Consider the following 27,954-nt stretch of genomic DNA (forward strand, 5'->3'; position numbering starts at 1 on the left):
TGATTGTGAGCATGCATGTAAAGAGGCCTATACATGTATACGTGTGTGTGTGTGTGTGTGTGTGTGTGTGTGTGTGTGTGTGTGTGTGTGTGTGTGTGTGTGTGTGTGTGTGTGTGTGTGTGTGTGTGTGGGTGTGTGTGTGTGGGTGTGTGGGTGTGTGTGTGTGGGTGTGTGTGTGTGTGTGTGTGTGTACGATGTTGCATGATTTTAGAAAGTGTTTCATGATTTCGTGATCCATTTACATGACATGCAGAGATTGCACCGAAATAATAGTTTTCTGTCTGGCCGACTAATGTCTAAAATGTTCATGCTTCCCATTCATTTCGTTCACACGTTTCCTCCACGTGATATGAAAATGCAGAGAGCTTATACTATTAATACTAAATAAACGGATAAACGGATATAATCACGAAACTCTAACACTTCCAAGCAGCTAAATCTTTTCTTTTGAATTACAACGGTTCAAAATCTGTTTAAGCCCGCATATCAATCTCCCATATCCAGTGTAGATCTCAGGTGTACCAGGACCCACGTCCTGTTTGTGTAGTTCCGCCCCTCCTCCAATGCCGGCCTGCCATTGGTTACCTGTGCAGGATTGTGATTTGCCTTCACACCAGGATGCTGCGGGCCTAACTGTCTCCGTGCACATTTACAACGGACCGAGTTGCCCGGGTAAAAAGTTACCAACAGAACATTTGCATATATCCCTCAGATTTGTTTACCAACCGAACCTAACAGAATGCCACATGTTTCTAACACGTTCAGTGATTTTTTTCAATAGAAAGAAACACAGTTATCACTAAACCCAACCTGACCAGCCATGCATTAACTACTAAGATTCTACTCTATTTTACTTATTTTACTGTCACTCTCTCTCATGATTTGAGCCACTGCAACAGGTCCTATCCATAAAAACACTAAACAGTTTGAACACACTCAGACACACACATATACAATCCTAATGTTTAGCCTCACATGACAGATTTAACTAAAGTGGTGTGATTTGCCCAGGGCAGATTAATGGACTAACTGGTCTGCTGTTTGGAGAAGGTGGGGGACTATTTGTCTCAGGAGCTCCATCTTGTTTGCTATTGAAAATCCAACAGTGGTGTCGTGTCTTGTCTGGGTGTGGCATTGAGGGCGGTTTGTCACAAGATGGAAATCCCTGTTCCACAACAACCCCTGAATATCCTTATCCGCTGCATCCCGTTCGAGGAAACTCATGCCGACACAGATTACCTGATTCTCACCAGGCACATCTCCCTGTTTGAGATTATTATATCAGAGTTTAATTTGGTTTTAAACTGTACCATTATTAAGTCATTTATTTGTATTAAAACACTGAAGGCCCTATGTTTCTTACGACTGTCCTATAACTATTATTGCTGACTTAACAGTCCTCTGGTTAGGCTAATCCTCATTTTGAAGTGAGTTTTAGAGCAGAGATGACGCTTGGTCTGGTTAATATTTGCATGCTGCCAGCAGTGGATTTGAATGTAATATTAGGTCTACAGTTCACTCTGGTTCTGCAATAGATTTTGTCCCTTGGCTTGTTAATTTTACGACCACATTTGCGGGACAAGAAGTTTGCAAACAGGAACGCACACAAGAACAAGACAAGATGAATGAAAATGTGTTTTGTTTATGTGTCACATTTCAATTTCCTCATGGTGTTTGTTTTTTGGTCTTAGGTACATGTTTCAAATACGTTTTATTTGTGTGATCATGCAGGATTCATTCAAACAGCAACAAAGATTTCTTTTCTTTTAATCACACACTTTATTCAGTGGGTTTTTCTGAAACACGCATATATATTTACAACTAAACAGTAATTTCACATGGGTAAAATGCCATAATGTTTTAAATTATAATAATATAAACAATATCAATAATAATATACATTGTATTTGTAATGCACTTCACATAAAATAGCTCAAAGTGCTAAAGAGAGTCACATTCAAATAAACAATCTTAAATATCTTTAAAAATGTAAACAAAACTCTTCATTTCAAGGACAATTCCTGAATTGCTCCCATTAGACTTCAGCTACTATATAGCTACATTTGGAGATTCGGGGTTCAAGAATTACACGAATAAGATAAATTGCATGATCTTCCTAGCTTTCTTGAAAAGAAAATATCTGCTAAGTTTTTCCAATTATTATATTTAAACAAAAATACATCCTCAAGACAGCCTTCTCTCTGTGACCCAATATGCATATCAGGCGACCGTAAGTGGGAACCCGACCCACAGGTTGGGAACCACATCTTTTTCATTCAAGGTCCTTGTCTTTTGAAACCCTTTGACCAGCGTCATGGACCCTGTGAGATCTTCTCTCCAGAAGTCCTCCAGGTCCTTACTTCAGACTGTGCTGGCTCTCTTGGTGGCGACGGAGGTCCACCTTGCGCTGGAAGCCCTTGCTGCAGATCTCACAGCCAAAGGGTTTGAAGCCGGTGTGTTTCCGGCTGTGGGTGATGAGGTTGGAGCTCTGGCTGAAGGCCTTGCCACAAACCTGGCACTTATGGGGCTTCTCCCCTGACAGGGGAAAGGAGAAGGTGGTTAGCATCCTTGGCAGACACTTTCAAGAAAGGCAACTTGGTTCACAAACATGTCTTTCATGAGCAGGTATAGAGAGGGTTAGGACATCTTGCTCAAGGATGCCTACAGGTGATCTGTGTACAATGGGGTTTGAACCCAGAAACGTTCAATCATTTGGAGAGGAACACCCTGACCCACAAGACTATCCAGTGCTTTGTTGTTTTACTGTAAGCTTGTCTTGGATTTCGGTTTGTTATCATGAAACAGCTCTGTATCACCGAGCATTCGTTGAATGTTCGGTGTGACAGTGGAGGTAACGTTCATGGTCTTTATGGTGACTCTAACATAAAGATAAAGCTACATAAAGATAACACAACACAGCCCTGCTTCTGAGAAATAAAGAATCGCGCCATTGTTCAGATTTGTCAAACATTCATTAAACCAGACAGACGACTGCATACACTTCCTTTTAAACCATCCCATATGCAAATCCACAGCAAATTTGTTTAATTTATTTTTTTCTGATTTATCTGCAGTCATTTTACTCTTGGAAGAAGATATCACTTTAGGTCAGGCTGAAGAGGGCAGAGGTAAAGATGCTCCACAGGTATGGTTAAACTTCTTTCTAATCTTGAGCCATTTGAATAATTGCCAGCTGATATCCCTAACGGACACATTGGCCACGTATGAAAAGAAAAGAGAAGATTATTGGAAAGGCAGAGCAACAGTAAATTGCTTTTTGTTTTATACCCGAGTTAGACCAGATGTTCCAAACCATTTAAGCCCTCAACCTCATCCATCCCCCTCAACAACACCTTACCAAAACTGTATAATTAATACTATTATAATTGAGTTATCGTTTTCATCATTATTTAGATTGCAATGGCCAAAGCACTTAAGCTGAGGCATATCTCTACTTCTGGTCTTGAAAGTACATAACAATGAACTAATACAGCACATATTCATATTTAAAGTCATCATTAAAATTCGTGAAATCGTGAAATCTTTCGAGTCTTTCCAAGCCCCCGACGGAGCCTGCCTTGGGTTCAACCCCTAAAGTACCCATAGCCCTAGCTGCTCCTCCCTGACCTGACCTGAGGCTCACCGGTGTGGATGTACGTGTGCTTCTTCATGTCCGACTTCTGGTGGAACCTCTTGCCGCAGTACTGGCAGGGGTAGGGCCGCGTGTCGGAGTGGATGAGCAGGTGGGTGGACAGCGTGGACGACCGCTTGAACGTCTTGCCGCACATTTTGCACTCAAAGCTCTTCTCCTGAAGTCGCAGAGAGAAAAACGTCCCTTACAACACTGCTGCTCTCTCTGATATCAGAAGATAGCAGAGTGGCACGCCGCTCGATCAAAACAACCACATAGTAGTCAACAGTGAGGCGGTTCAGTTGGTGTGTGTGTGTGTGTGTTTGGGTTTGGGACGGGGGGGGGGGGGGGTTATTATGGGATGCCCGCCGGTACCTGAGAGTGGACGTTCATGTGCTGCTCCAGGCTGACGGCGTGGCCGAAGGTCTTGCGGCAGACGTCGCAGCCGAAGGGCCGGGTGCCGCTGTGGGAGCGCCGCACGTGGACCTCCAGCCCGTGGGGCGTCGAGAACACCTGCGGCGCAAACAGGAAGTCAGCACGGTGGAACCCTGGTCAACGGAGTTGCCCCGCCGCGGTGATCCCCAACACATGTGTTTGGAGGGAGCTGTTGGTTATTTGTTTTTCGCAATACCATGATTTAAACACTACAGCTACATCTCTAGATGTGTGGACCCTGTAGTGATACAGAAGGGACCACGCAACACTTTAATACGAGGCTGAAATACATTTACATGTAGTCCTTTAGCGGAGGCTAAAGGACTATCCAAGTGACTCCCATTTGGTAACACAGCCTGCTCTATGCTTTAGGTTTAAAGTCAATATGGCTAGTTTGAGGTATGGTTACGGGTTGAATTACAGTTCTGGTTAGGGTTTAGGCCCCACTCCTTTAAGCTCCTTAATGAACTGCATCCGAAGCCGTTTTGGACTTAAAAAGCGTCTGCTACCGAATGACTCGGTGACTAAATGGTAAAAGGGCGAAAGGCTACAGGAAGTGGTCGCCCTCACCTTCTCGCAGGTGATGCAGTGGTAGTTCATGGAGGCTGGGGAGTACTGGGGGCTGTAGTCCAGCGGCTGCTGGGGGGTGGGGCTGCGGCTGAGGCGGTCGCCGTACACACTGCCCGCGTGCTGCAGGACCCTGGGGCTGAAGCTCAGCTGCCGCAGGTCGTAGGAGCAAGGCAGCGCGTCCCACGCTATCGACGTCTTGTAGTACGGAGGGTACTCGGGAATGTGGGGTTCTGGGAAATTGAATCCAATGTTAATTCCTGAGTTAACTAAATTCCTTGTGACCTTATTAATAACTGAGTTATTAATAAGCTTGATTAATAAAAAAAAACTATTGATAAATAAAAAATAGAATAATAATTAAAAGGACAACTAAATATTTAGGCCTGATAATATAATGGTCTTATTCGGCACCAGCATATTCTTTCGCCTTTACTTTTATTTTACTTTTTCCCTATAAGTAATTTATGAATCCTTTCAAATGTATTTTGCACTAAATTCAATTATTTATTCATTAGTAATAAATTAACGAATTACGAATCGATTACTGCGTAAAGGAAATTGATTCCGGGTGATTAAGATAAATTACAGCGACTTACCGGTCAGGTAGAACGGGGCTGTCTGAGCGACGGAGTGCCGGATAGGCTCCGGGGGGCCGAGTGCGCAGGCCCGCTCTTCGGGGTCCTGCGGGTCTTCTTGACTCTGATGGAACACCGGGGAAGGTCTCGACGAAGAGTCCGGACTGGACTGGACGGTTTCCGACAGCTCGTCTGTTTGTTTCAAACCAAATCAAGAACTCAATCATTGAAATGAAAGAAATATTGCATTGTCAGAGGTAGGCTATTTAATTATATTTCGCTCTTAGGCTAAAGCACCTCACATACAGAATGGGGATTAGATCATGGCAATAACAGAACAGAACGTAAAATAAACATTTTGAGTTTTTATTTTGTCCTTTCGTCCAAAAGAGTGCCCTTGGGCCAAGAAACAAATTAAATCATCAGGTCATCTTCCTTTGAGTTTACATATGAACCATTGCGTTATTGGACATATACAGTATGAATGTGACAGCCTTTGTGTCCTCTCACCGGTGTGCAGGGCCATCCGCGGGTCGTCGTATGATCGGTGCATATTATAAGAGGCGGACTTTTTCTTTTTCACCAAAAACGACCGTGGCATCTTGAGTCTGGAAGTGGGATTGAGAACTACCATAAACACCAAACACCTCAGAATGTTATCCTATGAGTAGCCTATGTAACAGCACTACTACACACGTTATAGTCGTTAAATGTGATCGATTGGCATTGCCATTATTCGTATCATGAAGTAAACCAAAAAGCGTTATTAAAGTTTAAATAACATTAGGATTTTCAATAGCATAACACTCATAAATAAATATACAGATAAATATGTCAAACATGTTATCAATGTTCAGCGGTTAACTATTCGTTCAAAATCAGCATGAAACTTAAACAAACTAAAAGTGCAAGCTGTGAAGGGTTTCTTGCCTACCTTTTTTTTTTATCAAATTAAACCGAACTATAATCGAGGGAATGTTCTCCAAAATTTTTTTTTGTCGCAGCGTAAGAAGCGTGTTGTTAAATCCAATCCCAGAATTCAAAAAGCAAACCACAGTAAAGCATCGCGCATCACCCCTCTTCTCCCCTCCCTGATTTACAATCAGATAATGTGCGCTGGAATCTGACTGTGGTTTCAGCCAATGAGAGGGCCAACAGGCCCGGGCCATTTGCGTAAAACAACAGAGCTGTCCCTGGAAGTCATAATACCTACTGCCGAAAATATAAACCTTTCAGTTGAAATACAATGTAATAAATATATATTGATAGAGATATGGCTTTAAAACGAACCAAAAAATGTATTTACCCAATTAGGCCTGCTTTGAATAAGGCCAGGCCTTTGCCTATTTAGGTCCTCATCTTTTTTTTTAAATAAATATTCAAATACTTTGCTTCAACTAGAATATGAACAACTGACATGCAATGATGTCAGATGTATCTGTGAGCTATTAGTTTAAATAAAAAATATAAACAACGGACCATGTTTGGGTTTCATGATTGGATGGGCAATGCCTTTTCTGAGACATGCTGTGCGCGTGCGATTGCGCGCTGCGTTGGGAGATTTTGACACACGTTTACACATAGGCCTATGCGTTTACAGGTCGAGCCGAGGCAACTCCATAGGCACACACCCTACAGACTACTCTGGGGGATTAACCGTGTTGATTCAAACCTATTTGTTTGTTTTTCTGTACTTGGACTGATATTTATTTCGCAGGCGCCCTACTATTTGTCCTTTCCACAAAAACGTGATCGATGTCGTTTAAAAGGCAAACGCCTTGATTGATGTGGCCTATACGTCACCTGTCAATAATGTTTTGATAATGTGGCGTCTGTGACTGTTTTTGACAGCAGTTGATGGTTTCTGCTTACATGGGATGAAGAGCGGGTACCGGGTTTGTTATAACATATTAAATTGGTTCATCCAAAGACAAACCGGGCAAAGACAAACAGGCCTAGAGACGAAAAACAAATTTAAAATACCAGCGGCCACATATTTAGAGGAAACAATAATGTCGTTGAGAGAAATTAAATATAGCTCGACGTGTGAATCGTCTAGGGTGATGTATGCCTGGCCATTACATTATCAAATAAATGCCTAACGTTATTTTTATCAAAAGAAATAGCAAGATGTTCAATTGAACGTGTGCCAGGAGTGGCCTGGGTTGCCGAGGTTAACGTCCCTGCTAATGTAACTGCTCTGTTACCTTAATTAAAACCACACAGCTCGTTACCTTAATTAAACCCACACAGCTCGTTACCGTAGGTAAAGCTCTGTGTGTATAGCAGTCCTTCTAGGTTGGTCTCGGTTCCTCTGACCCGTGTTCATGTAGTGATGTGTGAGTTCTGTTCTGTTTTCATGGAGCTTTTGATTTATTTTGAAGAAGCGATGGGGACACTTAGCGGTTATTCCAGTGCATTACGTCCTGCTGGGGCTGAGGTATTCACTAGTGGTCCCAATTCAACTTACATTTCCTTCTCATAACCCACCCGAGGGACCTGCCTCCAGACAGTGAACACCAAACGTCACCGCCTTTGGACGGCCTACTTACCTGAAGAATGTGGACAGGTTGAAGGTTTGTATGCTGGCAGCAGGCGCCGATGCCGCCATACACTCACACATAGAGCTGCCCTCAGAAGATGTTAAATGATCACTGCCCGAAGTGACCATAAGTAAGTAACCAGTGGCGCCTCTTAGTGGTGAATTGATAGCACTGCAGCTCTTACCTGCAACACGGACTCGAGCTATCCTCCTAAAATTAATATTTTAGTTAACTCAAGCAAAAACAATTAAAGCAAAGGATTTAACAAAAAAGCAAAGGGGTTATTTACCCTCAAGAGTCTTTAAGTAGGCTCATGCATGTTATGATGGCATGATGGTAAGTGTCTACATGCAGGTGGCGGCGCAGGTGCAGTTTCCCTAAACACAGGACATTATGACAGCGTCTGCCCTCAGAACCTCAAAAAGAAGGATCCCGTGGCCCTGATTGAGTTGCGGATAATGAGCATCGGAAAAGACGCAGAGATGAGAGGTAGACCTAAGATGATGTATTTATTTTATAATAAGGACCTATTTATTTGTATTAATGTTTGACACATTATGCATTATGTATTATGTTTTTATTATAATTCCACTTTGTTTGACCTTATGCAGAGCACAATGGGGAGGAAAATGGATCAATGGACCTTTCCAGAGGTAAGCAAACGTTAATGGCTGTTATCAGCTGCTGAATTTAAGGTTGGGGTTATCAGCTGCTGAATTTAATTGATTAAGATGTGATCTAAAGTCAAACCATATAGTGCATGTTGTAATAACCAACAAATAGCTATTAACTTAACATTATAAAAAGCATTGATTTGTGAGGCAGCTTCTACTGTGGCTAGTATGAGTTGTAAATCTTAAATACATTTATATTTACATTATGTTTGGTTAGGATATGTGTTTGCCAAAGTCAACGTCATTTTAAATTAATTCATTTATTCAGAGAGTCAACATGTGCATGTTGTCAGATAGTAATAAATTGAGCAAAGTTGCTGGTCACTTTTTTGTAACAACAATGCCTGAACTATGATGTACACTGCAACATGACGTCCACCTCATTTCAGGACATAGATAGCAGCACGTGTCTCTGATCATAGAAGCATTACGTCTGAGTGTCCTTGTAAATCAGCAGGGTGGTGAGAGTAAAGTACTTAGCACTGATATGAATGAAACCACTCAGATTACTCAGTGAGCCACAGCAAATGTTGTTAAGTGTGCTTTCAGCTAATTTGTGGATCTAGCCCACAACAAAGTCACCCAGCTAAGAGGTTAAGAGTCTGTTTACATCAGACTTTATTTCGGTATAATGATGTTGCTCTGATGGGGGCGCCAGTATTGTGTGTGTTTTCTTGTCCATATCCTGGCAGTCAGAGACCCCCATCGCAAAGTGGCACTGTTTTAGTGACACCACTGTTTTGGTAACACCATTGGTCAGGGAAACGTGTTGGAACTGTTTATAAGTTTATACGTGTTTAAGTAATGATCATACATTTAACTGGTTTCATGTGTAGCTACAATATACACTACAACACATTTATATATATAAACGCATATCAAAATAATCAAAACTTTGAAACAGTTTAAAGAACAACAGGGCCAAGAAGTGTTTAGAATCATGTGCATCAGAATCATGTATTAACCTTTTCAAATCTTAGAATTGGATGAAGCATGCATTTCACTGGTTCAACTGAAGAAACTTCTGTCGAATACACAGATTACATTGGTGGCCATGTTAACACAATAATCGATATAATCTAACACAAAAATTGATTTTCTCACTTAGTGAGAAAATGATTTTCTCACTTAGTGAGAAAATCAACCAGTTTAATATAACTGGGCTGCACTTTGCACGTAAACAAACGTACAAGCATTTTTTGTTTCCAGATCCTGCAGCTGATGTTGGTGAAATCCTCCAAAACATCATTGGGAACCAAAGCGTCTCCAGTACTCAGAAGATGAAACACCTGCACAACTTCGTCAAGGTTTGGAATGAAAACAGCATGATATCACCAGGCATTATTACCAACGATCCTTTGTCCTTGGATCAGGGATATCATCTTGAATGGGGATTCTTCTACCCTAGCTCCTATGCAGGGTAGGCCTTCAAGAGGACGAGCTGGGGCTAAAACACCAGGAGCTCATCATTTGGTGAGGATTTGGACATTTCTGAATGTTGATGATGACATTTTCGTGTTCGTTTTAGTTTCATCTTGTACAATCAAAGGTAAATTACATTCCAGCGTCCTCAATCTTAAATAAAAGTCGTCTTCAGTTGTGTCCATTAAAAGTGACCCTGTTGTACGTGTTTGCATGGTGATTGTCCCTGTGGCAGTGTGCGGTTGTCTCTGCTGAGTGACTCCATGGAGGTGCGTGCGGCCGGGCTGCGAGCCCTGCGCTACCTCATCTCAGACCGCAGCATCCTGGACAAAGTCCTGGCCTTGAACGTGGACTACCTGATCACCAGGTGACAGACACACCACCAACCCTGTGTAGTCTGATGCTATTCACTAATATTGAGTCATTCTGCAGAGAGGGAGAGTGACCTCAAAGACATGATATCATTATGAGATATGTATTTGGAGCTAGGGAATCGACACTGTTGTTACATTTAATCTTGTATATTATCCCATAATGGTATTGATTCTGTTTTTCTGCTGGTTCTTGCAGGTGTATAGACATTCAGGACAGTAACAAGACCGAAAAAACGCAGGCTCTCAGGCTAGTTCGAAAGGTTAGATTTCACTCAAATGATAGTTGTGGAAGTGTCGAGTTTTGAGTCCGTAATTCTTTTCATGACGTTCTTACTGTTACAATTAACAACGTGATCATTGCCAAAGTGATGGTTGCTGTGAAAGTGTTATAGTGTTACATAACCAACACTGTATTATAGTGTGGTAGCGTCATGGTTGGACTCGGTGTCTCCACACAGATGATGGCGGTCAATGCGTCCGTCTTCCCCCCCTCCATCACCAACTCCCTGATGGCCCTGGGAAGCGAGGGCTCCCAGGAGGCCGACGACATGGTGCGGCCCTGCATCGCCATCATCTGTGAGCTTTGTGAGTGAACGCCAACAGCAACGCACTGCAACGACTGCATGCTCCACGGTAACCTGTCTCTGGTGTACCTCAACGGTCGATATTACGGTCATATATTACTGACTAATATTTCTTGTGTCGACATTGCTTACTAAACACATTTCTTTTATTATATGTATTTCAATATATATATATTTTTGGGGTCTTTTACTCTTATTTACATTATTCTAGCCTGTTGTGTACTTTCTGTGTTATCACCCACATTAACCATCTAGGATTGATAGAGTACATTTGATCCTATTTACTATAAGGTCACTCTCACTATTTTACAGCCCTGTTGAACCCGGCAGTGGTGGCCCAGAGCAGCGGTCTGAGCGCCATCTTGAAGAACGTGATTGGCTGTCGGCTGAACAGCATGAACGAATCGCTGATCGCCACCGTCCTCCACCTCTTCAACCACCCCGACACGCGGCAGTATGTCCGCTCTGACGTCGAGCTGGAGGTACGGCCAACCCAGAGACACGCACGGAAAACTCAGTGAGATGAGGGATTCACCTTCATTTAGTTATCCACGAAACCCTACGCAAGGAGTGTGGCACGTTTAAGACACTTTTGTTCTGGTACACAAACAGTCTTGGAGCCCAATCATGAAACCAAATGAGATCTCCTATTCTTACAGAGTTTTATTTAAAACATTCTTGTTGTTCTGCAATTTAACAGGATCGTAATTTAAAAAATGTTCATCACTTATCACCTTTGCATATGAAGACAGGATTTTTTGACGTTGAATAAGTTTAGTTTTTTTGTACAATGTTCTTATTTTTCTGTTGCTCCCAGCAAATCCTGGTCCCGTACACGGACTTCCACTACCGACTGACCCCTGACATCGGCGAGGAGCACCTGAAGTCAGTCCTGGATTTATAAAGCACTATTCTGTACCCAGCCCTCCTCTTGGTGATATGGTTGGCATTGATAATACTTTGCTTTGGTCTGATTTGTGGTGTTCAGGGAGAACAGAGATGCTCGCTTCCTGGCCAGTAAGATGTCAATCATTGCTACTTTTCGCTCTTGGTCAGGTAAGATTTTCTTTTATGAATTTATTTAAACATTTGCTGTCTATGAAATCAGACTTAAATTAGTGCGTTAATTGTGTTTCAACAGGTTTGAGTATGGTAGGGCATTACTCGTGATTAAGATTGCCATGGATTCCAATAGTTTGTAAACTACTGGAATGACCGGATGACTTGGCGAAGACTGTTTACGTTTGTATCTGTCATTGTTAGTTAGTTTGACCAAACACAAACTTGTTGACCCTGCAGGCATTGTTACCTTGTGTAAGTCGGGGAACTCAGGGATCCAGTCTCTCATTGACCTGCTGTGTATACCAAACACTGAGGTGAGGGTAAGTATTCAGAGTTACAGTATCCTGCATTCATAGCACGCTGAAGGGCATGCTGTGTAACCTTGCATTTAATCAAAGCTCTGTAAGAGATAGAAACGTTTTTCTGGTTTTATTTGACATGAAAGATGTAGTGTTTCGGCCTTTTGGGCATTGAATGTCAACAACAAAACCCATACATTGTTGAATAGCTGTATAAAGTAACTGCAATCCGACTAATGCAATGGAGAATTTTTTTTGTTATCATATGTTTACATAAACATTTGAAATTTCTTACAGATAAAAAATAAGTATCTAGGAAATTAGCCATTCATTACCATTTTGATTTCATGGTGATTTTCCACACTATCTCTTTATGGTCCGACAGAGAGCCTTGTTAGAAGTGATCTATGAAGTCTTCCTTCTGGACGTGCCTGTCGAGACAACAGACTTTACCGAAGCGCTGATCAGTGTCGGTAGGTCTAGACGATTAGCTATAACCACGCGTAGTTGATTCTTTAGACGTAACATCAGAATATCAAGCTTCGGGGAGTTGTTATTTAAACGGGTACTTTTAATGTGAAACATCCTGTAGACCCTGGTAGACATCAGCAAGGGTGGAGGCTTACTGAAGGCTTCATCGTCTCTGAGGCTCTGGTTATTCTTCCACAACGGTCCCGATCAAGGTATTAATTAACGTGTTCATATTCTCCTTTTGGTCGTATTATGAATAACTATTCAGGTCGAGATTCAAATGTTTTTAATAAATCTCTAATGTGTATCTTTTTCTTTCTCAGACCAAACCTCATAGACAACTACTTGGCGTTCCTTCTGTCGGCCTTCATCCATAGCAGACTTCTTGAGGTGAAAGAGGACTACAGTTATTCTTACTAACATAAAATGCCTTGTTTTCATCCGTAACCGTGGTGCATTCGCTCGTCTCCAGGGTCTGGTGGAGTTGATCACCAGCAGCGATGACTTCATATCAATACAAGCCACAGTGCTACTGGGACAACTGCTCAATATGGTACCGTAGTCCCTCTCGCCCTCGCTGATCACGTCCGTCTGTCCGTCTGTCTGTCTGTCTTGCGATCCTTTTTGTAAATGTAGGATTGTAAAACAAATGTCTGTCATCATGTCTGTCATATGCCCGTATTTCTGTATGTCTTTCTGTCTGTCTGTCTCTATATGTCTGTCATGTGCCCTTATGTCTGTCTATTTCCTCCTGTCTCTATATGTCAGTAATGTGCCCATATGTCTGTCTTTGTCTTCCCGTCTGTCTATCTGTCTCTACGTCTGTTTGTCTCTATTCGCTGTCATGTCGCCCGTCTGTCTTCCTATGTCCTCCTGTCTGTCTGTGTCTATATGTCTGCCTATCTCTTCCTGTCTCTATTCATCACCATGTTCCTTCCCCTGTCTCCAGGCCAACAGCATCCTCCCCCACTGCCACAGCCACCACCTCCACTGCCTGCCTCGCCTCATGAACATGGCCGCCTGCTCCGCCGTCCCGCGGGCACACAGACAGTGAGTCTCATCCCTGCCCAGTCCCGCCCTGTCTGAACGGCCATAGCTGTCCCCAGTGTATGCACAATACAAGCTGGTGGTTGATCGTGCGCTTATGACCTATCAGACAAGAGGAGGGAGACCGATGTACATGATAATGTATTCCTGACTCCCGTGGATTTATTGAAGGTTCATTGTGATAAATTGATAGATGGATTATATTCTACGTAACATTCTCCATACCGAAAATAGAGTAAAGGTATGACGCTCTCCTTGGACATGGTGTAACAGACATGGCCATTTTGTTTCATCATGTATTCGTTTTATTATCAAGTCATGAAGTTTCCAAAGCAAAGCATTGGTTTAAAAAGTGTATGTATAATCCCAGCGACACCAGTGATTCCTGCAACCAACACACTAAGACTCTGGTGTCTGCAGAAGAGCTCAACCAACCCCAATGCGTCCACCACGGGGCCTGGTTAACAGCTTGAGCTTGGCCCTCCAGACAGGCCCGGGCAGCAGTGACCAACCTGAAGCTCTTCCACGAGAGGACCAGGCACGGTCCCTCCCCTCACAGCCTGTACCTGGACCACGTCCTCCGCAGGGCGGCCGGGGCGGCGGCGCCCCCCCACGGGTCCCTGGCTCTCCCCCACAGACCCCTCCCCAGGGACATGTTCCCCATGAAGGTAATGGAGACACAACCCCTAAGGCTGTGACACCACATACAGCGGATTCAGAATCTCATGTCGTTAAGTAACAGGTAAGTGTAAGGGACGATTTATGCAAGGATGCCTTTAGGTAGACTGTATACCTGGGGAGTCTCACCTAGTGCCTTTGGGTTAGGAATGGAACCCCTTGGCTCGGGCCTATCCTGTTTATTAGGACGTACTCGCTGACGGTAGGACGTCCTGAGGCTGCTTGTACTGACGACATGAACCCTGTGTGTGTGTGGCTCCTCAGGAGAACGACGACGCCCTGCTGGCCAACCTGAGGGACAGCCACGTTCTCCACCACGACGAGAACCTGGACTGGAACTGGGAGCTGGTGCAGACCATCCTGAAGGTCGTGCAGAACCTCCGATAGTATTTAGAATTATTTCATAATCTGTGTATTTATTCAGAGGTAAAACACGGATCGTAATACTAGTATTTTTTTTCTTATTTTTTACTGTTTATTTGACTCTTTTCTATATTCTATATATATGTATATATATATATTATTGTCTATATTTATGACAGCTGTAAATATAAAAAATATTTTGCCTTCCGTTTTGTAATTTTTTGTCTTTAGTGGCCGAATGTTAAACTGCAAAGCAATCGGGATGAACATATACACAAGTGAGTATACACAAGTTGTACTTCTCAGGCAATCATCATACCCCTCCTCAAACATTGAATCAGGAGCCGGCAGCTGTCAGGTCCTGGGCGCCTTGCCCAAAGGCCATTACAGGAGGGCGGCAGACATGGGGAACGAGCACTCACGAGGCTACCCTCCCCGTCCTGTTGTCCTGCGGCTTCCCTTTAGGTTTGTGAGGAGACTCCTGTGGTTCTTCATGCCCAGCAGTAAGCTGTTTGTCTCCATGAAGCCCGACCACCCCAGGGCCCGACAGACCACTGTGGTCGGCTGTGAACTCATCGAGTTCCTCCTAGACTCGGAGGAGGTTGGTTCTAACTATCTGTCTGCGTTTGGATGTGTCACAGCCTGTGTTAACGCTTTTTTCTTCTAGTCTAGTAATGAACCACCTCGGCCTCCCCCTGCTACACCATTTGTTATCTCATCAACGGATGTATTAGCTAATCACATAAAGGCCACACCCATAGAAATCCTTTTAGCCCAACCAGAGAGTAACCTTTTTTCACAATAAACATATCTATACAACTGTGTACCTCTGCAACTAAAACATTCTTTAATAAACACTTTTATTTTGAAATTTAGAAAATACAAAATAGTGCCAATGACCCCCAATAGATTGAGCCAGAGTTTATACCAAAGACGTTTCAAACTGCCAATGTTAGTTCAACAGTGAAACAGTATGATAACTTTAAATTCAAATAAATAAAAATGATTGGGAGGTTTTCAATGTAGAATTGATTGCTTTCATTACTAAAATGATTTATTGACTTTAAATGAACCCCTTGCTATCTTCTCATCCCTTCTGGTAAACCCCTCCCAGGAAGGGGATGTCTATCTGGAGGACCTGGTGAAAGACATCGTCCAATGGCTGCACTCCTCTATCGGGCCCAAAGCTGGCAGCAGCAGCAGCAGTAGTAGTGCTCTCCATGGCAACGGGCTACTACTGACCACACTCAGTCAGTACTACTTCCTGTTCCTGGGGACGCTGTCAGCTCATCGCCACGGCGTCAAGGTGCTGGAGAAAGGGAGCGTCTATCAGTGGTCAGTGGCTCAGGGTGGTTATCATTAAAAATATTAATATTATTCTTTAACCTTTCTCAACCTCTTTTTATACTGATGGCCAAAAACCCTCTCCAGTCCAAGACGTTGTTAAACATTATCTAAAGTCTTGCCATCGGATGTTTTAATCTATATTAGTTATGATGTCATTTTTATTTAAATGTACTGCTTTTATCCGTTTGGTTTAAAAGCCTTTTTATATATATATATATATATATATATATATATATATATATATATGTATATATATATAAGGGAGTTAGGCGTCAGGGGGATGTCATAATGTGGCCTGTTAAGCCCTTTGAAACTGTACCTGTGATTGATTGAATTGAATTGAATTGACTATATAGATATAGACTTTATAGATATACATGAAGGTGATGTGTGAAGAGAAGAGCTTTGGGTCTGCCCCAGCGCGCGGTGAGCTAACCCCCCTCCCCCCTGCAGCCTGCTGAGCCTGTGCATGCAGAGGAACCAGGACCACGTGGTGAAGCTCACCGTTTCCACGCTGGACTTCAGCCGCGACGGCCTGGCCCGGGTCGTCCTCTCCAAGGTCCTCATCGCCACCTCGGAAGTAAGAACCTCCCGCCGCTACGGAGCCTGATGACGGACCGCCCGTCGGCCCCGCCCTTTTTGATTGACGAGGCTCGGCGTGAATCAGAAGATTCAAATACTGTTACAGGTCTCTGCCTTTATGGACAGAACAGTGGCTGGAAAGACAGCAGGAGGGGGTCGAGGTTTGTCAGAACAAGGATCCGATTGGCCGTCTCTTAACTTATCCTGTTTTTCATCAAATATCCACTTTCATCAAGTCCACTGTATGCCGCTGACAGTTGAGCAGAACAGGCTGGAGTGGAGCCATGGTCGGTGGTGGATGTCTGGCCTTCAGCCTTGACTTTAGGAGTTAACCTCTTAGTTGGTCCTCACGTCCCTCGCGGACCACCTCATATGCAAAGGGTAGAAAACAGATGAATACACAAGCAGAGGCTGAGCAGAGAGTGCCAGCGCCCCCTTAGTAAACCAACGTACTACTTTAGAAGGCCATGGCCATAGGGACACTGCGGAAGGAAAAGTCTGCAAGGTTGCCCCCAGTATGTTTATTCAGCCAACACAAAGTAAAATAAAAAAGATATATGGAAAACACTACAAGGAACAACAGATGATGGGATGCCAAACAACACTATTTGTGAAATAATAGCAAGCCATAAACTATATTTACTGAGAACACAATCTTTAAAATTGATATGATCTATATAGTTTATTCTACTATTGTAATTTTAAGTTTAAAATACGACTTCAAGAACAATGCCCCGTGCCAACAGTAGTACTCTATCTTTAAACGTGCCAGCTTACGTGATAAGTATCGTACGGCGGCATTATTAGTTCAGGAGGGGGAGCGGGTTGGCTGTCAAACACAAGGTTGCTGGTTCGATCCCCGGCTCCTCCTAGCTGCCTGTCGAGGTATCCCTGAACCCTGCCTTGAGCTGCCTTGAACCCTGCCTTGAGCTGCCTTGAACGGCTGTCGTCGTCATGTGAATGTGTGCATGAGTGGGTGAATGTTAAGCAATATGGTCAAGCGCTTTACGTAAAAGCGCTACATAAATGCAGTCCATTGACCCAGTGTCTGAGGCAGGAGGCCGTGATTGGTGGCGTTGTGCGCTGATGACGCCCTCCCGCCCCTCACAGAGCTGCCGGCTGTACGCCACCAGGCACCTGCGGGTGCTGCTGCGGGCCAACGCAGAGTTCTTCAGTAACTGGGGCGTGGAGCTGCTGGTCACCCAGCTCTACGACCGGAGCCAGCCGGTCCGGCTGGAGGCCCTGGACGTCCTGGACGAGGCCTGTGAGGACAAGGTCAGGGGTCACGACCTGGGAGGCCAACCGAATGCTTTGAGGCTGAATGGTTTGAAAATTAGAATTATTTGAGATTGCTGTTTTGTCAAGTGCAGCATGGTACGGTGGAATTCTTTTTTTTACATGCCTTCTTAAAACAAAATGAAAATGCATTAAAAGTTCCCATGTGAAGCAATTGCCTATCATAGTTCGCTTATCATGCTTAAAAATAAAGTCTGTTTGTGATTCTCCAGGCCAACCTTCACGCGCTGGTGGAATTAAAACCAGCTCTCACGCACCTTGGAGACAAGGGAAAGCTGCTGCTGCTGAGGTACCTTACTGTTACCTTACTATTCAAATACTTGTACTACTACTAACGACAACATTTACAGACAAACCACTTTCCAAATAATGTCCTCCATAAAATGTATATTATTAAAACCCAAAAACCCATAATATAAAATAAGATGCTCCCAGGTGGGATGTGAACAGATCAGGTAATATTCCAGCTTTACAGGATCTCCTCTTCTGCTTTCAGGTTTCTGTCCATTCCAAAGGGTTTCTCCTACCTGGAGGACAGGGGGTTCATCACTGGAGAGCTGGAGAGATGGCACAAGGTGGGCTTTCACCTGGCCTCTGAATCTCTCTGCAATGAGGAGTCATTCGCTTAATACCACTATGTGTTACTCATGTTCCCTCTCCCGATGTCCATCTATCTGTCTGTGTCTCTCTCTGTGTGTGTATCTCGCTCTATCTCCCTCTCTCTCTCTCCTTTCCCTCGCCCTCTTCCTCTCTGTCTCTCTCTCTCTGTCTCTCTGTCTCTCTCTCTCTTTCTCTCTCTCTCTCTCTCTCTCTCTCTCTCTCTCTCTCTCTCTCTCTCTCTCTCTCTCTCTCTCTCTCTCTCTCTCTCTCTCTCTCTCTCTCTCTCTCTGTCTTCCTTTCTCTCTTTCTCTCTCATCCTCTCTCTCTCTTTCTCTCTCATCCTCTCTCTATCTTTCTCTCTCATCCTCTCTCTCTCTGAGTCTCTCACCCTCTCTCTGTCCCTCTGTCCCTCCCTCTCTCCCTGTGTACAGAAGTATAACCTAAAGTACGTGGACCTGATGGAGGAGCAGCTGAACGAGGCTCTCACCACGTACCGCAGGCCCGTCCTGAACCGGAGCGATCCTGGACGCTCCAGCGCCCCCAGGTCCGTCCCCGGTTCTGTTCTGAGAAGTTTTGTTCCTGGTGTCATGGCCGGTGGTTTCCAGGCAGCCATGTCATCATAGATGCCATCATTCAAGGAAGACCATAATGACTTTGATATAATGACTGTACGGAGTCGTTGAAGCATTGCCCTGATTGGTTGCAGGTCTATCCATTTGCTTCCGGAGGAATTACGGTCTGCGTCCTTTAACGTCCCTTGAAAATCCCTCAATTGTTTTAATGTGTTTAATCCATAGAGGGAAATTATGAGTCAATATCCCCATCTTATCCTACCTTTTTTAAATGTACTGCATTTAAGTTAAGACTTGGAGCAGAATCAATTCACAGCACTAATATGTAACCCACTAGATATCCTTACATCTAACATAAGTGGTTTTAGGGTTTGGAGGTTCCCTTGAAATCTAACACTCGATGGTTCTACTTTCTCTTCACAACCAGGGCACAAAGACCAGCCGTCTACCCCCTTGTTCACCTATACGGCCAGTTAGTCCATGACAAGGCAGGCTGCCAGCTACTGGAAGCACAGGTCGGTTTTTGCTGTAAACCATCTGGTCAACTAGCTGATGGTTTTATCAAACACGACACACAGTGATTCAGATACATGATATTGCCTTTGAGGCCGGTTTCTGCAGTGGTTAAGTTTCATCTTCCTAATCTTATCAACAAAAACAATCACGCAAACAAAAAAACACCAAAAAAGTTGTTTTCCTTTCGCAGTCGATTTCAGCTATTTATTGTTTTTACAGGATCTATTTTAAAGTTAATATTGTTTTTTTGCTGCAGAATGTGCTCCAAGATCTGAGCTCGGTGGTTCGATCCCCAGACCTCGACAAATGGGAGGGCATCAAGACACTGAAAGCTGCTCTCTGGGCTCTGGTAAACCTTAGTTCTGCTGTCCATATATACAAACCCTTAATTCATAGTGGGCCTGGATCGATCTATACTGGTATTGGATGCTAGTTCACTACCATAGTATGTTGTGAGGATGTACTTTCCTTCAAATGCTGCTTCTTTCCAAAAAGTTTTATTGTAAAGATAGATTGTATGAATAGATCGTATAGATCAGATATTGAACACATTCAAGATCATTTCAGCTTGTTGATACATAGACTGATGTGAAATAAATGAATACCAATAATTTGTTGCTAAGATTTTTTCAATTAATTATATTTAATACATTGGTATATTTTTCATTCAAATATAGTATAGATTAGATCTAATATTTGAAGATGGGGATGAGGATATTTGTATGTTTTTCATTCAAAGTATAATATAGATAAGATAAAATATGAACATCAGACTTAGTATCAGTATTAAAAATGTATTAGTTCATCTAAACCATGAACACAGACCATGCTTGTTGTCCATTGCAGGGCAACATCGGCTCCACCAACTGGGGTGTGAACCTGCTTCTGGAAGAAGGCGTGGTCCCTGAGGTCGTGGCGCTGGCCCAACACTGTGAGGTGCTGTCCGTCAGAGGGTAGGAGCTTCCCTTTGTCCACAGCCTTGACATGCTTTACATTTACCAACGACAACACCAACCCACATGGGATTCCTCTCAGCTTCTCTTCAGTTTAAAACCTCAATCGTGCAAAGGTATTGCATCTGGTTCCTGGATCTGGGGAAGCCAAAACTGTATTGATAGAATATTAAATGTATCTAAAGGCTGTAATATATGTATTTGGGGTATTTACTGCATGTATCTGTGGTAACTAATGAATGTTATGTCATTCAGACACTACTGGAGACAAACTCAAAGTCATTAAGCAGCAGGTAGGGGTTAAGGCACTTTGGTCACAGATGGACCATCGCAGTTCGAACCTAGAACTAGTTGGCCTCGAGTCCTAAACCCCATCCAGGGACTAAAACCTATCCAGGGACTAAACCCTATCAGTGGACTAAACCCTATCAGTGGACTAAACCCCATCCAGGGACTAAACCCTATCAGCGGACTAAACCCTATCAGCGGACTAAACCCTATCAGCAGACTAGACCCTATCAGTGGACTAAACCCTATCAGCGGACTAAACCCCATCCAGGGACTAAACCCTATCAGCGGACTAAACCCTATCAGCGGACTAAACCCTATCAGCGGACAAGACCCTATCCAGGGACGGAACCCTATCAGGGACTAAACCCCATCCAGGGACTAAACCCTATCAGCGGACTAAACCCTATCAGCGGACTAGACCCTATCCAGGGACGGAACCCTATCAGGGACTAAACCCCATCCAGGGACTAAACCCTATCAGCGGACTAAACCCAATCTAGGGACTAAACCCTATCAGCGGACTAAACCCAATCTAGGGACTAAACCCTATCAGCGGACTAAACCCCAACCAGGGACTAAACCCTATCAGCGGACTAAACCCTATCAGCGGACTAGACCCTATCCAGGGACGGAACCCTATCCAGGGACTAAACCCTATCAGTGGACTAAACCTTCCCCAACAGACAGAATGAGACGGTTAAACCATCCCCCCCCCCTGCCTCTGTGCGGTAGGACGTGCCTCTACACGCTGGGCATGCTGGGTAAGACGAGGCGGGGCTGCGACATCCTGAAGCAGCAGGGCTGGGACGCTGTGTGCCACAGCAGGCTGACCCCCTGGCCCCTGGTGCCTCAGGAGGTGGGCCTCCAGACCCAGGCCTGTGACGCCCTGCCCCCCCCCCTCAGGATGCGCCGGCCCCAGTCGGTGTCCCCCCGGAGCCGGCGCTACAGCGAGGGGAGCCAGCCCCCGGGCCGCCACGGTGAGTCTGAGGCACTGCCTCTCATGGTTTGTGTATCAACTTTAACAGTCATGAGATACGATTCTATTTTACTTATAACTGATTGCTTTATTAATCCTAGATGGGAAATTCGGGATGATGATGTTATTAGGAATAATGTAATATGATAAATATTATGAGTTATACAATTTGATAATAAATAGGGGCACCCCCGTCAAAATGATGCTGTCCTACCTGGATTAACTGTCAAGTAAAAGACACATGTACAGGATAACCGACGCAGATAAAACTGCTAGAAAAGGTTAAAAGAGAATGTGATAATATGAAGTACGCCCACCTGTGAGATTGTTGTTTAAGGTTTGATTATATCCTAACTATGATCAGGTTTTAAACCAGGTTGCTTCACCTAGGTGATGTGTTCGTTCCAGACGATGACCAGGGGAGGGACGGCAGGGGGCCCCGCCCACGTTCAGCTCCTCACCACCATCAGACCCCAAGGATGACCATCACGGGCCTCTCCGGAGAACCCCCTCAGCCCCTAGAGGGCCCGATGACAGGCCCTACTGCAGGACCCAGCCAGGACCCCCTCTGGACAGCCCACGAAGAGCTCCCCTTTGGGGGGTCGGAGGGAACGTGTCTGCTGCCCTGGGCCGTGGAGCCGGAGGTCCCTGGAGACCCCCGAGAGCGAGGGGAAGGCGATAGGTCGATCACCGCCATGACCGACGTCAGCGTGATGGGTTCCACGGAGTCTGCGCCTGCGAGTGTCCAAGGTCTCCAACCCATGACCACCACCGCCACCACCGCCACCGCCACCGCCACCGCCCAGATCGACGTCCTCCAGACCCCGCAGCCAGGCCCCCCCCGATCCCTCTCCGCCCTGCAGCTCTCCGGGTCCGGGTCCACGTCGCCGGCCCCTCCCGGCCCCTCCTCGCACCGGCTGACCCGTCACACCAAGTCCCTCAAGGGGACTTCGGCCCCCGGGACCCGTCTCGGGAACTTCACCCGCTCCTCCTCCACCTCCTCCTCCCCCTCCTCTCCCTGGGGCTACCGCACCCCGCGGACCCCCCTGCTGGCCCGGTCGGCGTCCCTCAGGCAGTCCAGCTCCCTGGACGCCCTGGGCTACGCCACCCTGCGGAGGCTGCAGCAGCAGCGCATACAGCCCCTCCTGGGCCCCGACGAGGCGCTGTTCGCCGACGCCATCGCCATGACAACCGGCCGCCCGGGCGGCAGGTTCACCTCGCAGAGGTGAAACAAGAAGACCTCACATTCGTTTTTTGTTTGTTTTTACTTGAACCCTGAGCACGTTGAATTCCCTTCCTCGGATTCGAGGGCAGCCGACCCTAACGTCTGTTCTTCTAGAAATAGAAAATCACAAGAATGTTGTAGGCAATTTGCGTTCTCATATTCACTGAATAAAGGAATGATGGCATGAATTAATTCGATGCAACCGCGACCTTGTTGTCGGCCTGCAGGTTCGGCAGGACGCTGAGATTCGCGACGCTGGACCAGGAGGACCTGCTGAGCCCCATCAACCACGACACCCTGCAGCGCTCCTCCTCCTTGCGCGCCATGGCAACCGCTGACTCAGCGGGCGGTCTCCGCGGTGACAACTACATCGGCATTGCGTTGCCCGTTGACATCACCAACATGCTTCATGTAACCATTACTGCTCTTGTTTTTGAAACATATTTTTTATATTTTTTTATGTAATTGATAAGCTATTTGGTGGACGGTTTTATGAAAAGCATTTTCAAATGTGCTAAGTGAGTACATTTCTTAGAGTGGGAATTGAACCCATAAACCAGACACATTTGAAGCCTTTGCTCTACCAGTTGAGCTCGACAGAACCACAACAGAACCAAGATCACGAATACCAAATCCCTTTTTGGGGGATCACAGTGTTCATTTTATAATGTATAGATTAAAGCCTGACCCTGTAACCATTATTTAGCTTTATTTGAATCTGGGTTCAGTCTCTGTGATAAGTCCTTTTAATGCTCATTCAATACATTTTGCTTTAATGATTTCACTTTTCCTGATTTCATGTGAATCCCTTTACGTCTTGATTCTGCGATGTTGAATTGACTGATCAACGTGTTCTGGTTTATCAGATCAAACCAATACCATACTTCCAGAAGACATTGAGCCCACCAGCCGAGGACCTGTTCAACGATGAAACATCTGATCATGGTACGTTCCTTCTATTCTTCTTCTGTATTTGACTGATAACTCTACTCTAACAACTCTTGTTCTCTATTTAGAGATAGAAATAGAACGTTTCAGTTTCAGTATATAACCCCTTGAGACGTGGCATCTCGTTTTTGAGTGGGACCAGACAAAGGACACGACATGAGATACAAAACAATGTGCCACAAATACCAGAAATTGGTACAGTTACAGTCAATGAAAGCACAAAAACTAACACACACACTCATCACACACACTAGAGTCATTGATGCATGTTAATATAGTAACTTACAGTGAATTTTGATAAAGGCTTGTGACATAAACGCATCTTAATCGAGGTGTTCTGTATAAAGGATGCCTCACAGGTACATTGAGGACATTGAGGAGCGAGTGATCGACTGATTAGTTTAATTTCCTCAGAGCCCGGTCACGTGGGTCACCAAGAAGGTGTGGACTCCAAGCTCAGTTCTACGGAGCTCCACGCGACAGAACCACAGTCCCCACCGAGGCCAGTGGACACTGGGCTGCAGGAACACACAGATGACAACTGCCTTTACTGTTCTGGTCTCTCTGTGCTGGGCCTGAAGTCTCAGAACTGCGGTCCAGGTGGGATTTACACATATATAAATTGTATTTTACTATAGTTAAATGTGTTTTTTTTGTTCATGGATGTATACACTGCGTACATGGCTGATAGTCTTTATATTTTATATCATTGGTCTTATTTAGTTTTCATCTTATCTATTGTGATAGATGAAGATATGTTTGTATAATTCCTTCATTAGGATTATCATTAATTTATCTGAAATTATGAAATCTTTATTATTGCTAATTCTGATGCAATTTCTAAGCAGAAACTAGGGCACGGATTCTAAGTCTGCCGATGCCTAACGTTAGGGTGGGCGGATGTTTGTCTCAGACCTGGTGGATGAGCTGTTGTTCTCCGAGTGGTGCAGTACCTCCTCCCCCCACCTGGAGGCCAGGCTGTTAGGGGTGTCCGGCACCACCCTGTCCCAGGGCTCTGCAGGGAGCGGCCACGGTGCGGAGCTGGTCCTCGGTGAGGGTTCTTCAAGCTCTTCTGTGGTCCTTCTCAAGGTTCTCTCCTTTGGCTTTGGGGAGTTTATCCTAAGCATTCAGAGGCAGTGCATATTGCGGGCCTGTGAAGACCCTTTGGGACTGTAAGAAGTGAATGTTTAGTCTTTCGGGGACACATTATCCCAAGTGACTTCAGAGAACTAGAGACAATTCGTTAATGAACAGCTAGGGGTTGAGGTCATCTTGCTCAAGGAAAGCGCTTTACATTTTGGGACCAAACCCAGTACCTCAAACACTCCCTACACTATGCTGCCCACCACTGTGATAACTGTAACTGGGACAAAGGGCTATACAAACCAATTTGAAAAAAATAAAAAATGTAGCTTTTGCCTTAACAATCCAATTACTTATATTGTATATATTTAATTTCTTTCCATATTGTTTTCATTCATTTTTTTATCCTTCTTGCAGTTGTATTGTTCCTTTATTTCTCTGTACTTTCTGTTGTGACACCCTCGTCTTGGACAAAGTCATCTTTTCTTAATTGACCTTGATATGTTTACGTTGAGGATCCCTTTAGTAGATATTGTTCGTCGGACTCAATGTGTTTCTCCTTGTCTCTTGTCTGGGTCGCTGGGGGCCAGGAGTGAAGGCCATCCCAGAGAACGGCCCCTCTAGCGGGGTGCTGCTGAGGAAGGAGGTGCTTCGTCTGGTGGTGAACCTCAGCTCCTCGGTGGGGACCAAAGGCAACGAGTCCAGCCTTCTGAGGTATGAACACAGACTCTGTGCTACACAATAGTATAGTGTTAAGTGTTAAACTTGGCATATAGTCATGCTGTTCACATTCACAGTATAACTTACAAGAGAGTCCTGTCTTGGCCAGGACTCTCTTGTAAAAGAGATTTTTAATCTCAATGAGACTTCTCCAGGTTAAATAAAGGTTTAATAAAATATATATATAGATATATATTACTGTTATCATTCACAATATATACATACTGTTCACATTCACAGTATAACTTATTACTGTTCACATTCACAGTATATATTCTACTGTTCACATCACATATCTTATTAATGTTGTCATTCACATTGCATATTCATACTGTTCACATTCACAAGCGTTGTTCTTCTTCAGTACTGTTGTTATTTGGGGGCTTTCCGATCTCCTCGGACGCCATTTTCCCCTCCGATGTAATTATTTATAATTATTTCGATTTTCAATTCACTAACATTTGTCAAACAATTCAAACAATCAAAGCTAATGACAATGGATTTATGGACCATGGATGACTGGTATAGGGGCCCCAAATGTTCTACATTCTGTCACCCACCTATGTAAGTACTTTTGGCCCAGGACCCACCCCCTTTTTTGCCCCAGAACAATTAAAGGTAGTGTAGGCTATTGAAAGAAACCAGCAATAGTAAGCTAGATTTTGAGGCAAAGCAACCAAAAATATCCCACCCCTCTTTTCAGGCCTCCCTCCGACGCCCCTCCCCAGAACACATGACTAGCTGGCTAGGTTTAGCAACAGGTCTGTCCAGCCTTGTGGAAGACTCTGGTCATGCGCAGTGAGCTCACGGGAACAGTGTGTGCTGCAAGCAAGATTGGAATGATTTGAGCCTGCTTATTACAGGCTTTCGACAGCTACAGATACCGGAGTTTTCTTTTTTTTGTCAGAGCATTTGATTGATTGATTGCTGTTTGGGATGCAAAGAGATGAAGACAAGTATGTCCAAAAATACTTTGTCATATTAAATTGCTAGAAAAAATAAAATTAAAATTGCTTACCCTACCTTTATCTTTTATATATTCAAATAAAATCAAATAAAACTGACAAGGCTGTGTGACTTTGTTTTACAACAATTTGTATGGAAATATTTGCGGCTGTCCGACTCCCCACTCAGACCCCTGCTTGCGACCCACATAAGGGTCCCGAACCATTGTTTAAGAACCGCTGGTAAGGACTGGCAGCAGTGGTCGACTTATACCTGAGAGGGTGTGTTTCACCCTGGCAGGATCAAAGAGAAGTTCCCCCATGCCTTCGACGACGTCTGCCTCTACTCGGAGATCTCCAACCTAATGGCTCACCACACCTTCGGCCTGCACGCCCGGCGCTTCATCCAGGAGCTCTTCCAAGATGTCTCCTTCCTGCCTGTACGTAGGGGAGCCCAGGGGGCTGGAAACACTCAGTGATTGGCTGAATTCCAACCATAACTCTGCATGTGTGTGTCGCCCTGAAATCGTACAATAGCTCTGCATTTTGACTCACAGCTGTTGCAAGAGGATTGCAACACAGGGGTTAGACTATTTTGGTTTGTATTATCTAAAAAGGAATTTCCCTACCACTATACAAAGGAAGTTAGTACCATAAATGGTTAGCCGGATTACATATTCTGAGAAAAAAAAAAAAAAGATTCATTCTTTGGTGCGTTGATTTAGATTCGATTCAAATATGTTTCTAAATGACGTTGTCTTTCCTGTAGCTTTATGAAGAGGCAGAGAGCGTCCTTTCTACAAGAGAGAACTCAAGCTGACCCAACATCCTCGGGCCACACCGAACTTTCACTTCCCATTCATCATGACCGTATCTTTGCACAGTCAAGGGGGAGACTGTAACTAGATCAAACCAAATAAGACCACCAAGCCTGTTGTTAATCTGCCAGTACCTACTGCTATGTCTAGGGCTGTTGAGCAACCTATGAGTTGATAGTAAGTATGATAAAACCCTAATACACATTTCTGTTACCCTAGCTTGTTATTTACCAAAGGATGATGCAAAGGATGAAAGTGCATATTAAAGATGACATACATTTCATTTGTGTTGATTTGGCTCTTGTCTTGAAGTATAATAATCACAGAACAGAACACAGCAGTTATTATTTAATTG

At 44.4% G+C, this 27,954-nt stretch overlaps 2 protein-coding genes across 4 annotated transcripts; one reads left to right on the forward strand and one right to left on the reverse strand.

Moving 5' to 3' along the window:
* Positions 1-1,796: 1,796 nt before the first annotated feature.
* Positions 1,797-7,531, reverse strand: gfi1b (growth factor independent 1B transcription repressor). Of its 3 annotated transcripts, none has more exons than XM_056578768.1 (7): positions 7,446-7,531; positions 5,722-5,819; positions 5,233-5,403; positions 4,637-4,866; positions 4,007-4,144; positions 3,644-3,809; positions 1,797-2,535 (listed from the first exon to the last, which is right to left on the reverse strand). In XM_056578768.1, exons 2-7 carry the CDS (start codon positions 5,810-5,812, stop codon positions 2,357-2,359), a joined length of 975 nt encoding a protein of 324 aa, XP_056434743.1. In that variant the 5' UTR covers positions 5,813-5,819; positions 7,446-7,531; the 3' UTR covers positions 1,797-2,356. The 3 variants fall into 3 exon arrangements, with proteins under 3 accessions (XP_056434743.1, XP_056434742.1, XP_056434741.1); XM_056578767.1 differs by lacking the exon at positions 7,446-7,531 and adding an exon at positions 6,146-6,537; XM_056578766.1 differs by lacking the exon at positions 7,446-7,531 and having other exon boundaries at positions 5,722-6,537.
* Positions 7,532-8,104: 573 nt separating this feature from the next.
* On the forward strand, positions 8,105-27,931 carry LOC130372811 (rapamycin-insensitive companion of mTOR-like). The gene is made up of 38 exons (XM_056578970.1): positions 8,105-8,243; positions 8,366-8,407; positions 9,638-9,735; positions 9,837-9,901; positions 10,086-10,217; positions 10,421-10,484; positions 10,683-10,809; positions 11,121-11,290; positions 11,626-11,693; positions 11,797-11,864; positions 12,108-12,190; positions 12,555-12,642; positions 12,762-12,852; positions 12,964-13,030; positions 13,113-13,193; positions 13,590-13,690; positions 14,175-14,355; positions 14,630-14,731; positions 14,960-15,006; positions 15,194-15,329; positions 15,843-16,063; positions 16,529-16,655; positions 17,768-17,932; positions 18,166-18,242; positions 18,450-18,528; positions 18,985-19,097; positions 19,553-19,640; positions 19,898-19,990; positions 20,488-20,594; positions 21,618-21,862; positions 22,252-23,086; positions 23,314-23,497; positions 23,953-24,031; positions 24,449-24,634; positions 24,948-25,085; positions 25,708-25,831; positions 27,083-27,221; positions 27,551-27,931. Exons 1-38 carry the CDS (start codon positions 8,213-8,215, stop codon positions 27,599-27,601), a joined length of 4,893 nt encoding a protein of 1,630 aa, XP_056434945.1. The 5' UTR covers positions 8,105-8,212; the 3' UTR covers positions 27,602-27,931.
* The last annotated feature ends 23 nt before the right edge of the window (positions 27,932-27,954 follow it).

The sequence above is a fragment of the Gadus chalcogrammus genome, chromosome 19 (assembly GCF_026213295.1).
Source record: "Gadus chalcogrammus isolate NIFS_2021 chromosome 19, NIFS_Gcha_1.0, whole genome shotgun sequence".
Taxonomy (NCBI): Eukaryota; Metazoa; Chordata; class Actinopteri; order Gadiformes; family Gadidae; genus Gadus; species Gadus chalcogrammus.

Bases quoted from the DNA above. Each gene is read 5' to 3' on its own strand.
- gfi1b (XM_056578766.1), bottom strand. From the start codon at position 5,845: ATGGTAGTTCTCAATCCCACTTCCAGACTCAAGATGCCACGGTCGTTT. The intron at 4,145-4,636 runs GTGAGGGCGACC...TTTGCGCCGCAG, and splicing joins ACTGCATCACCTGCGAGAAG to GTGTTCTCGACGCCCCACGG. The intron at 2,536-3,643 runs GTGAGCCTCAGG...TTCCCCTGTCAG, and splicing joins GCACACGTACATCCACACCG to GGGAGAAGCCCCATAAGTGC.
- LOC130372811 (XM_056578970.1), top strand. From the start codon at position 8,213: ATGAGCATCGGAAAAGACGCAGAGATGAGAG. The intron at 12,191-12,554 runs GTAAGTATTCAG...ATGGTCCGACAG, and splicing joins TACCAAACACTGAGGTGAGG to AGAGCCTTGTTAGAAGTGAT. The intron at 12,853-12,963 runs GTATTAATTAAC...TTTCTTTCTCAG, and splicing joins CCACAACGGTCCCGATCAAG to ACCAAACCTCATAGACAACT.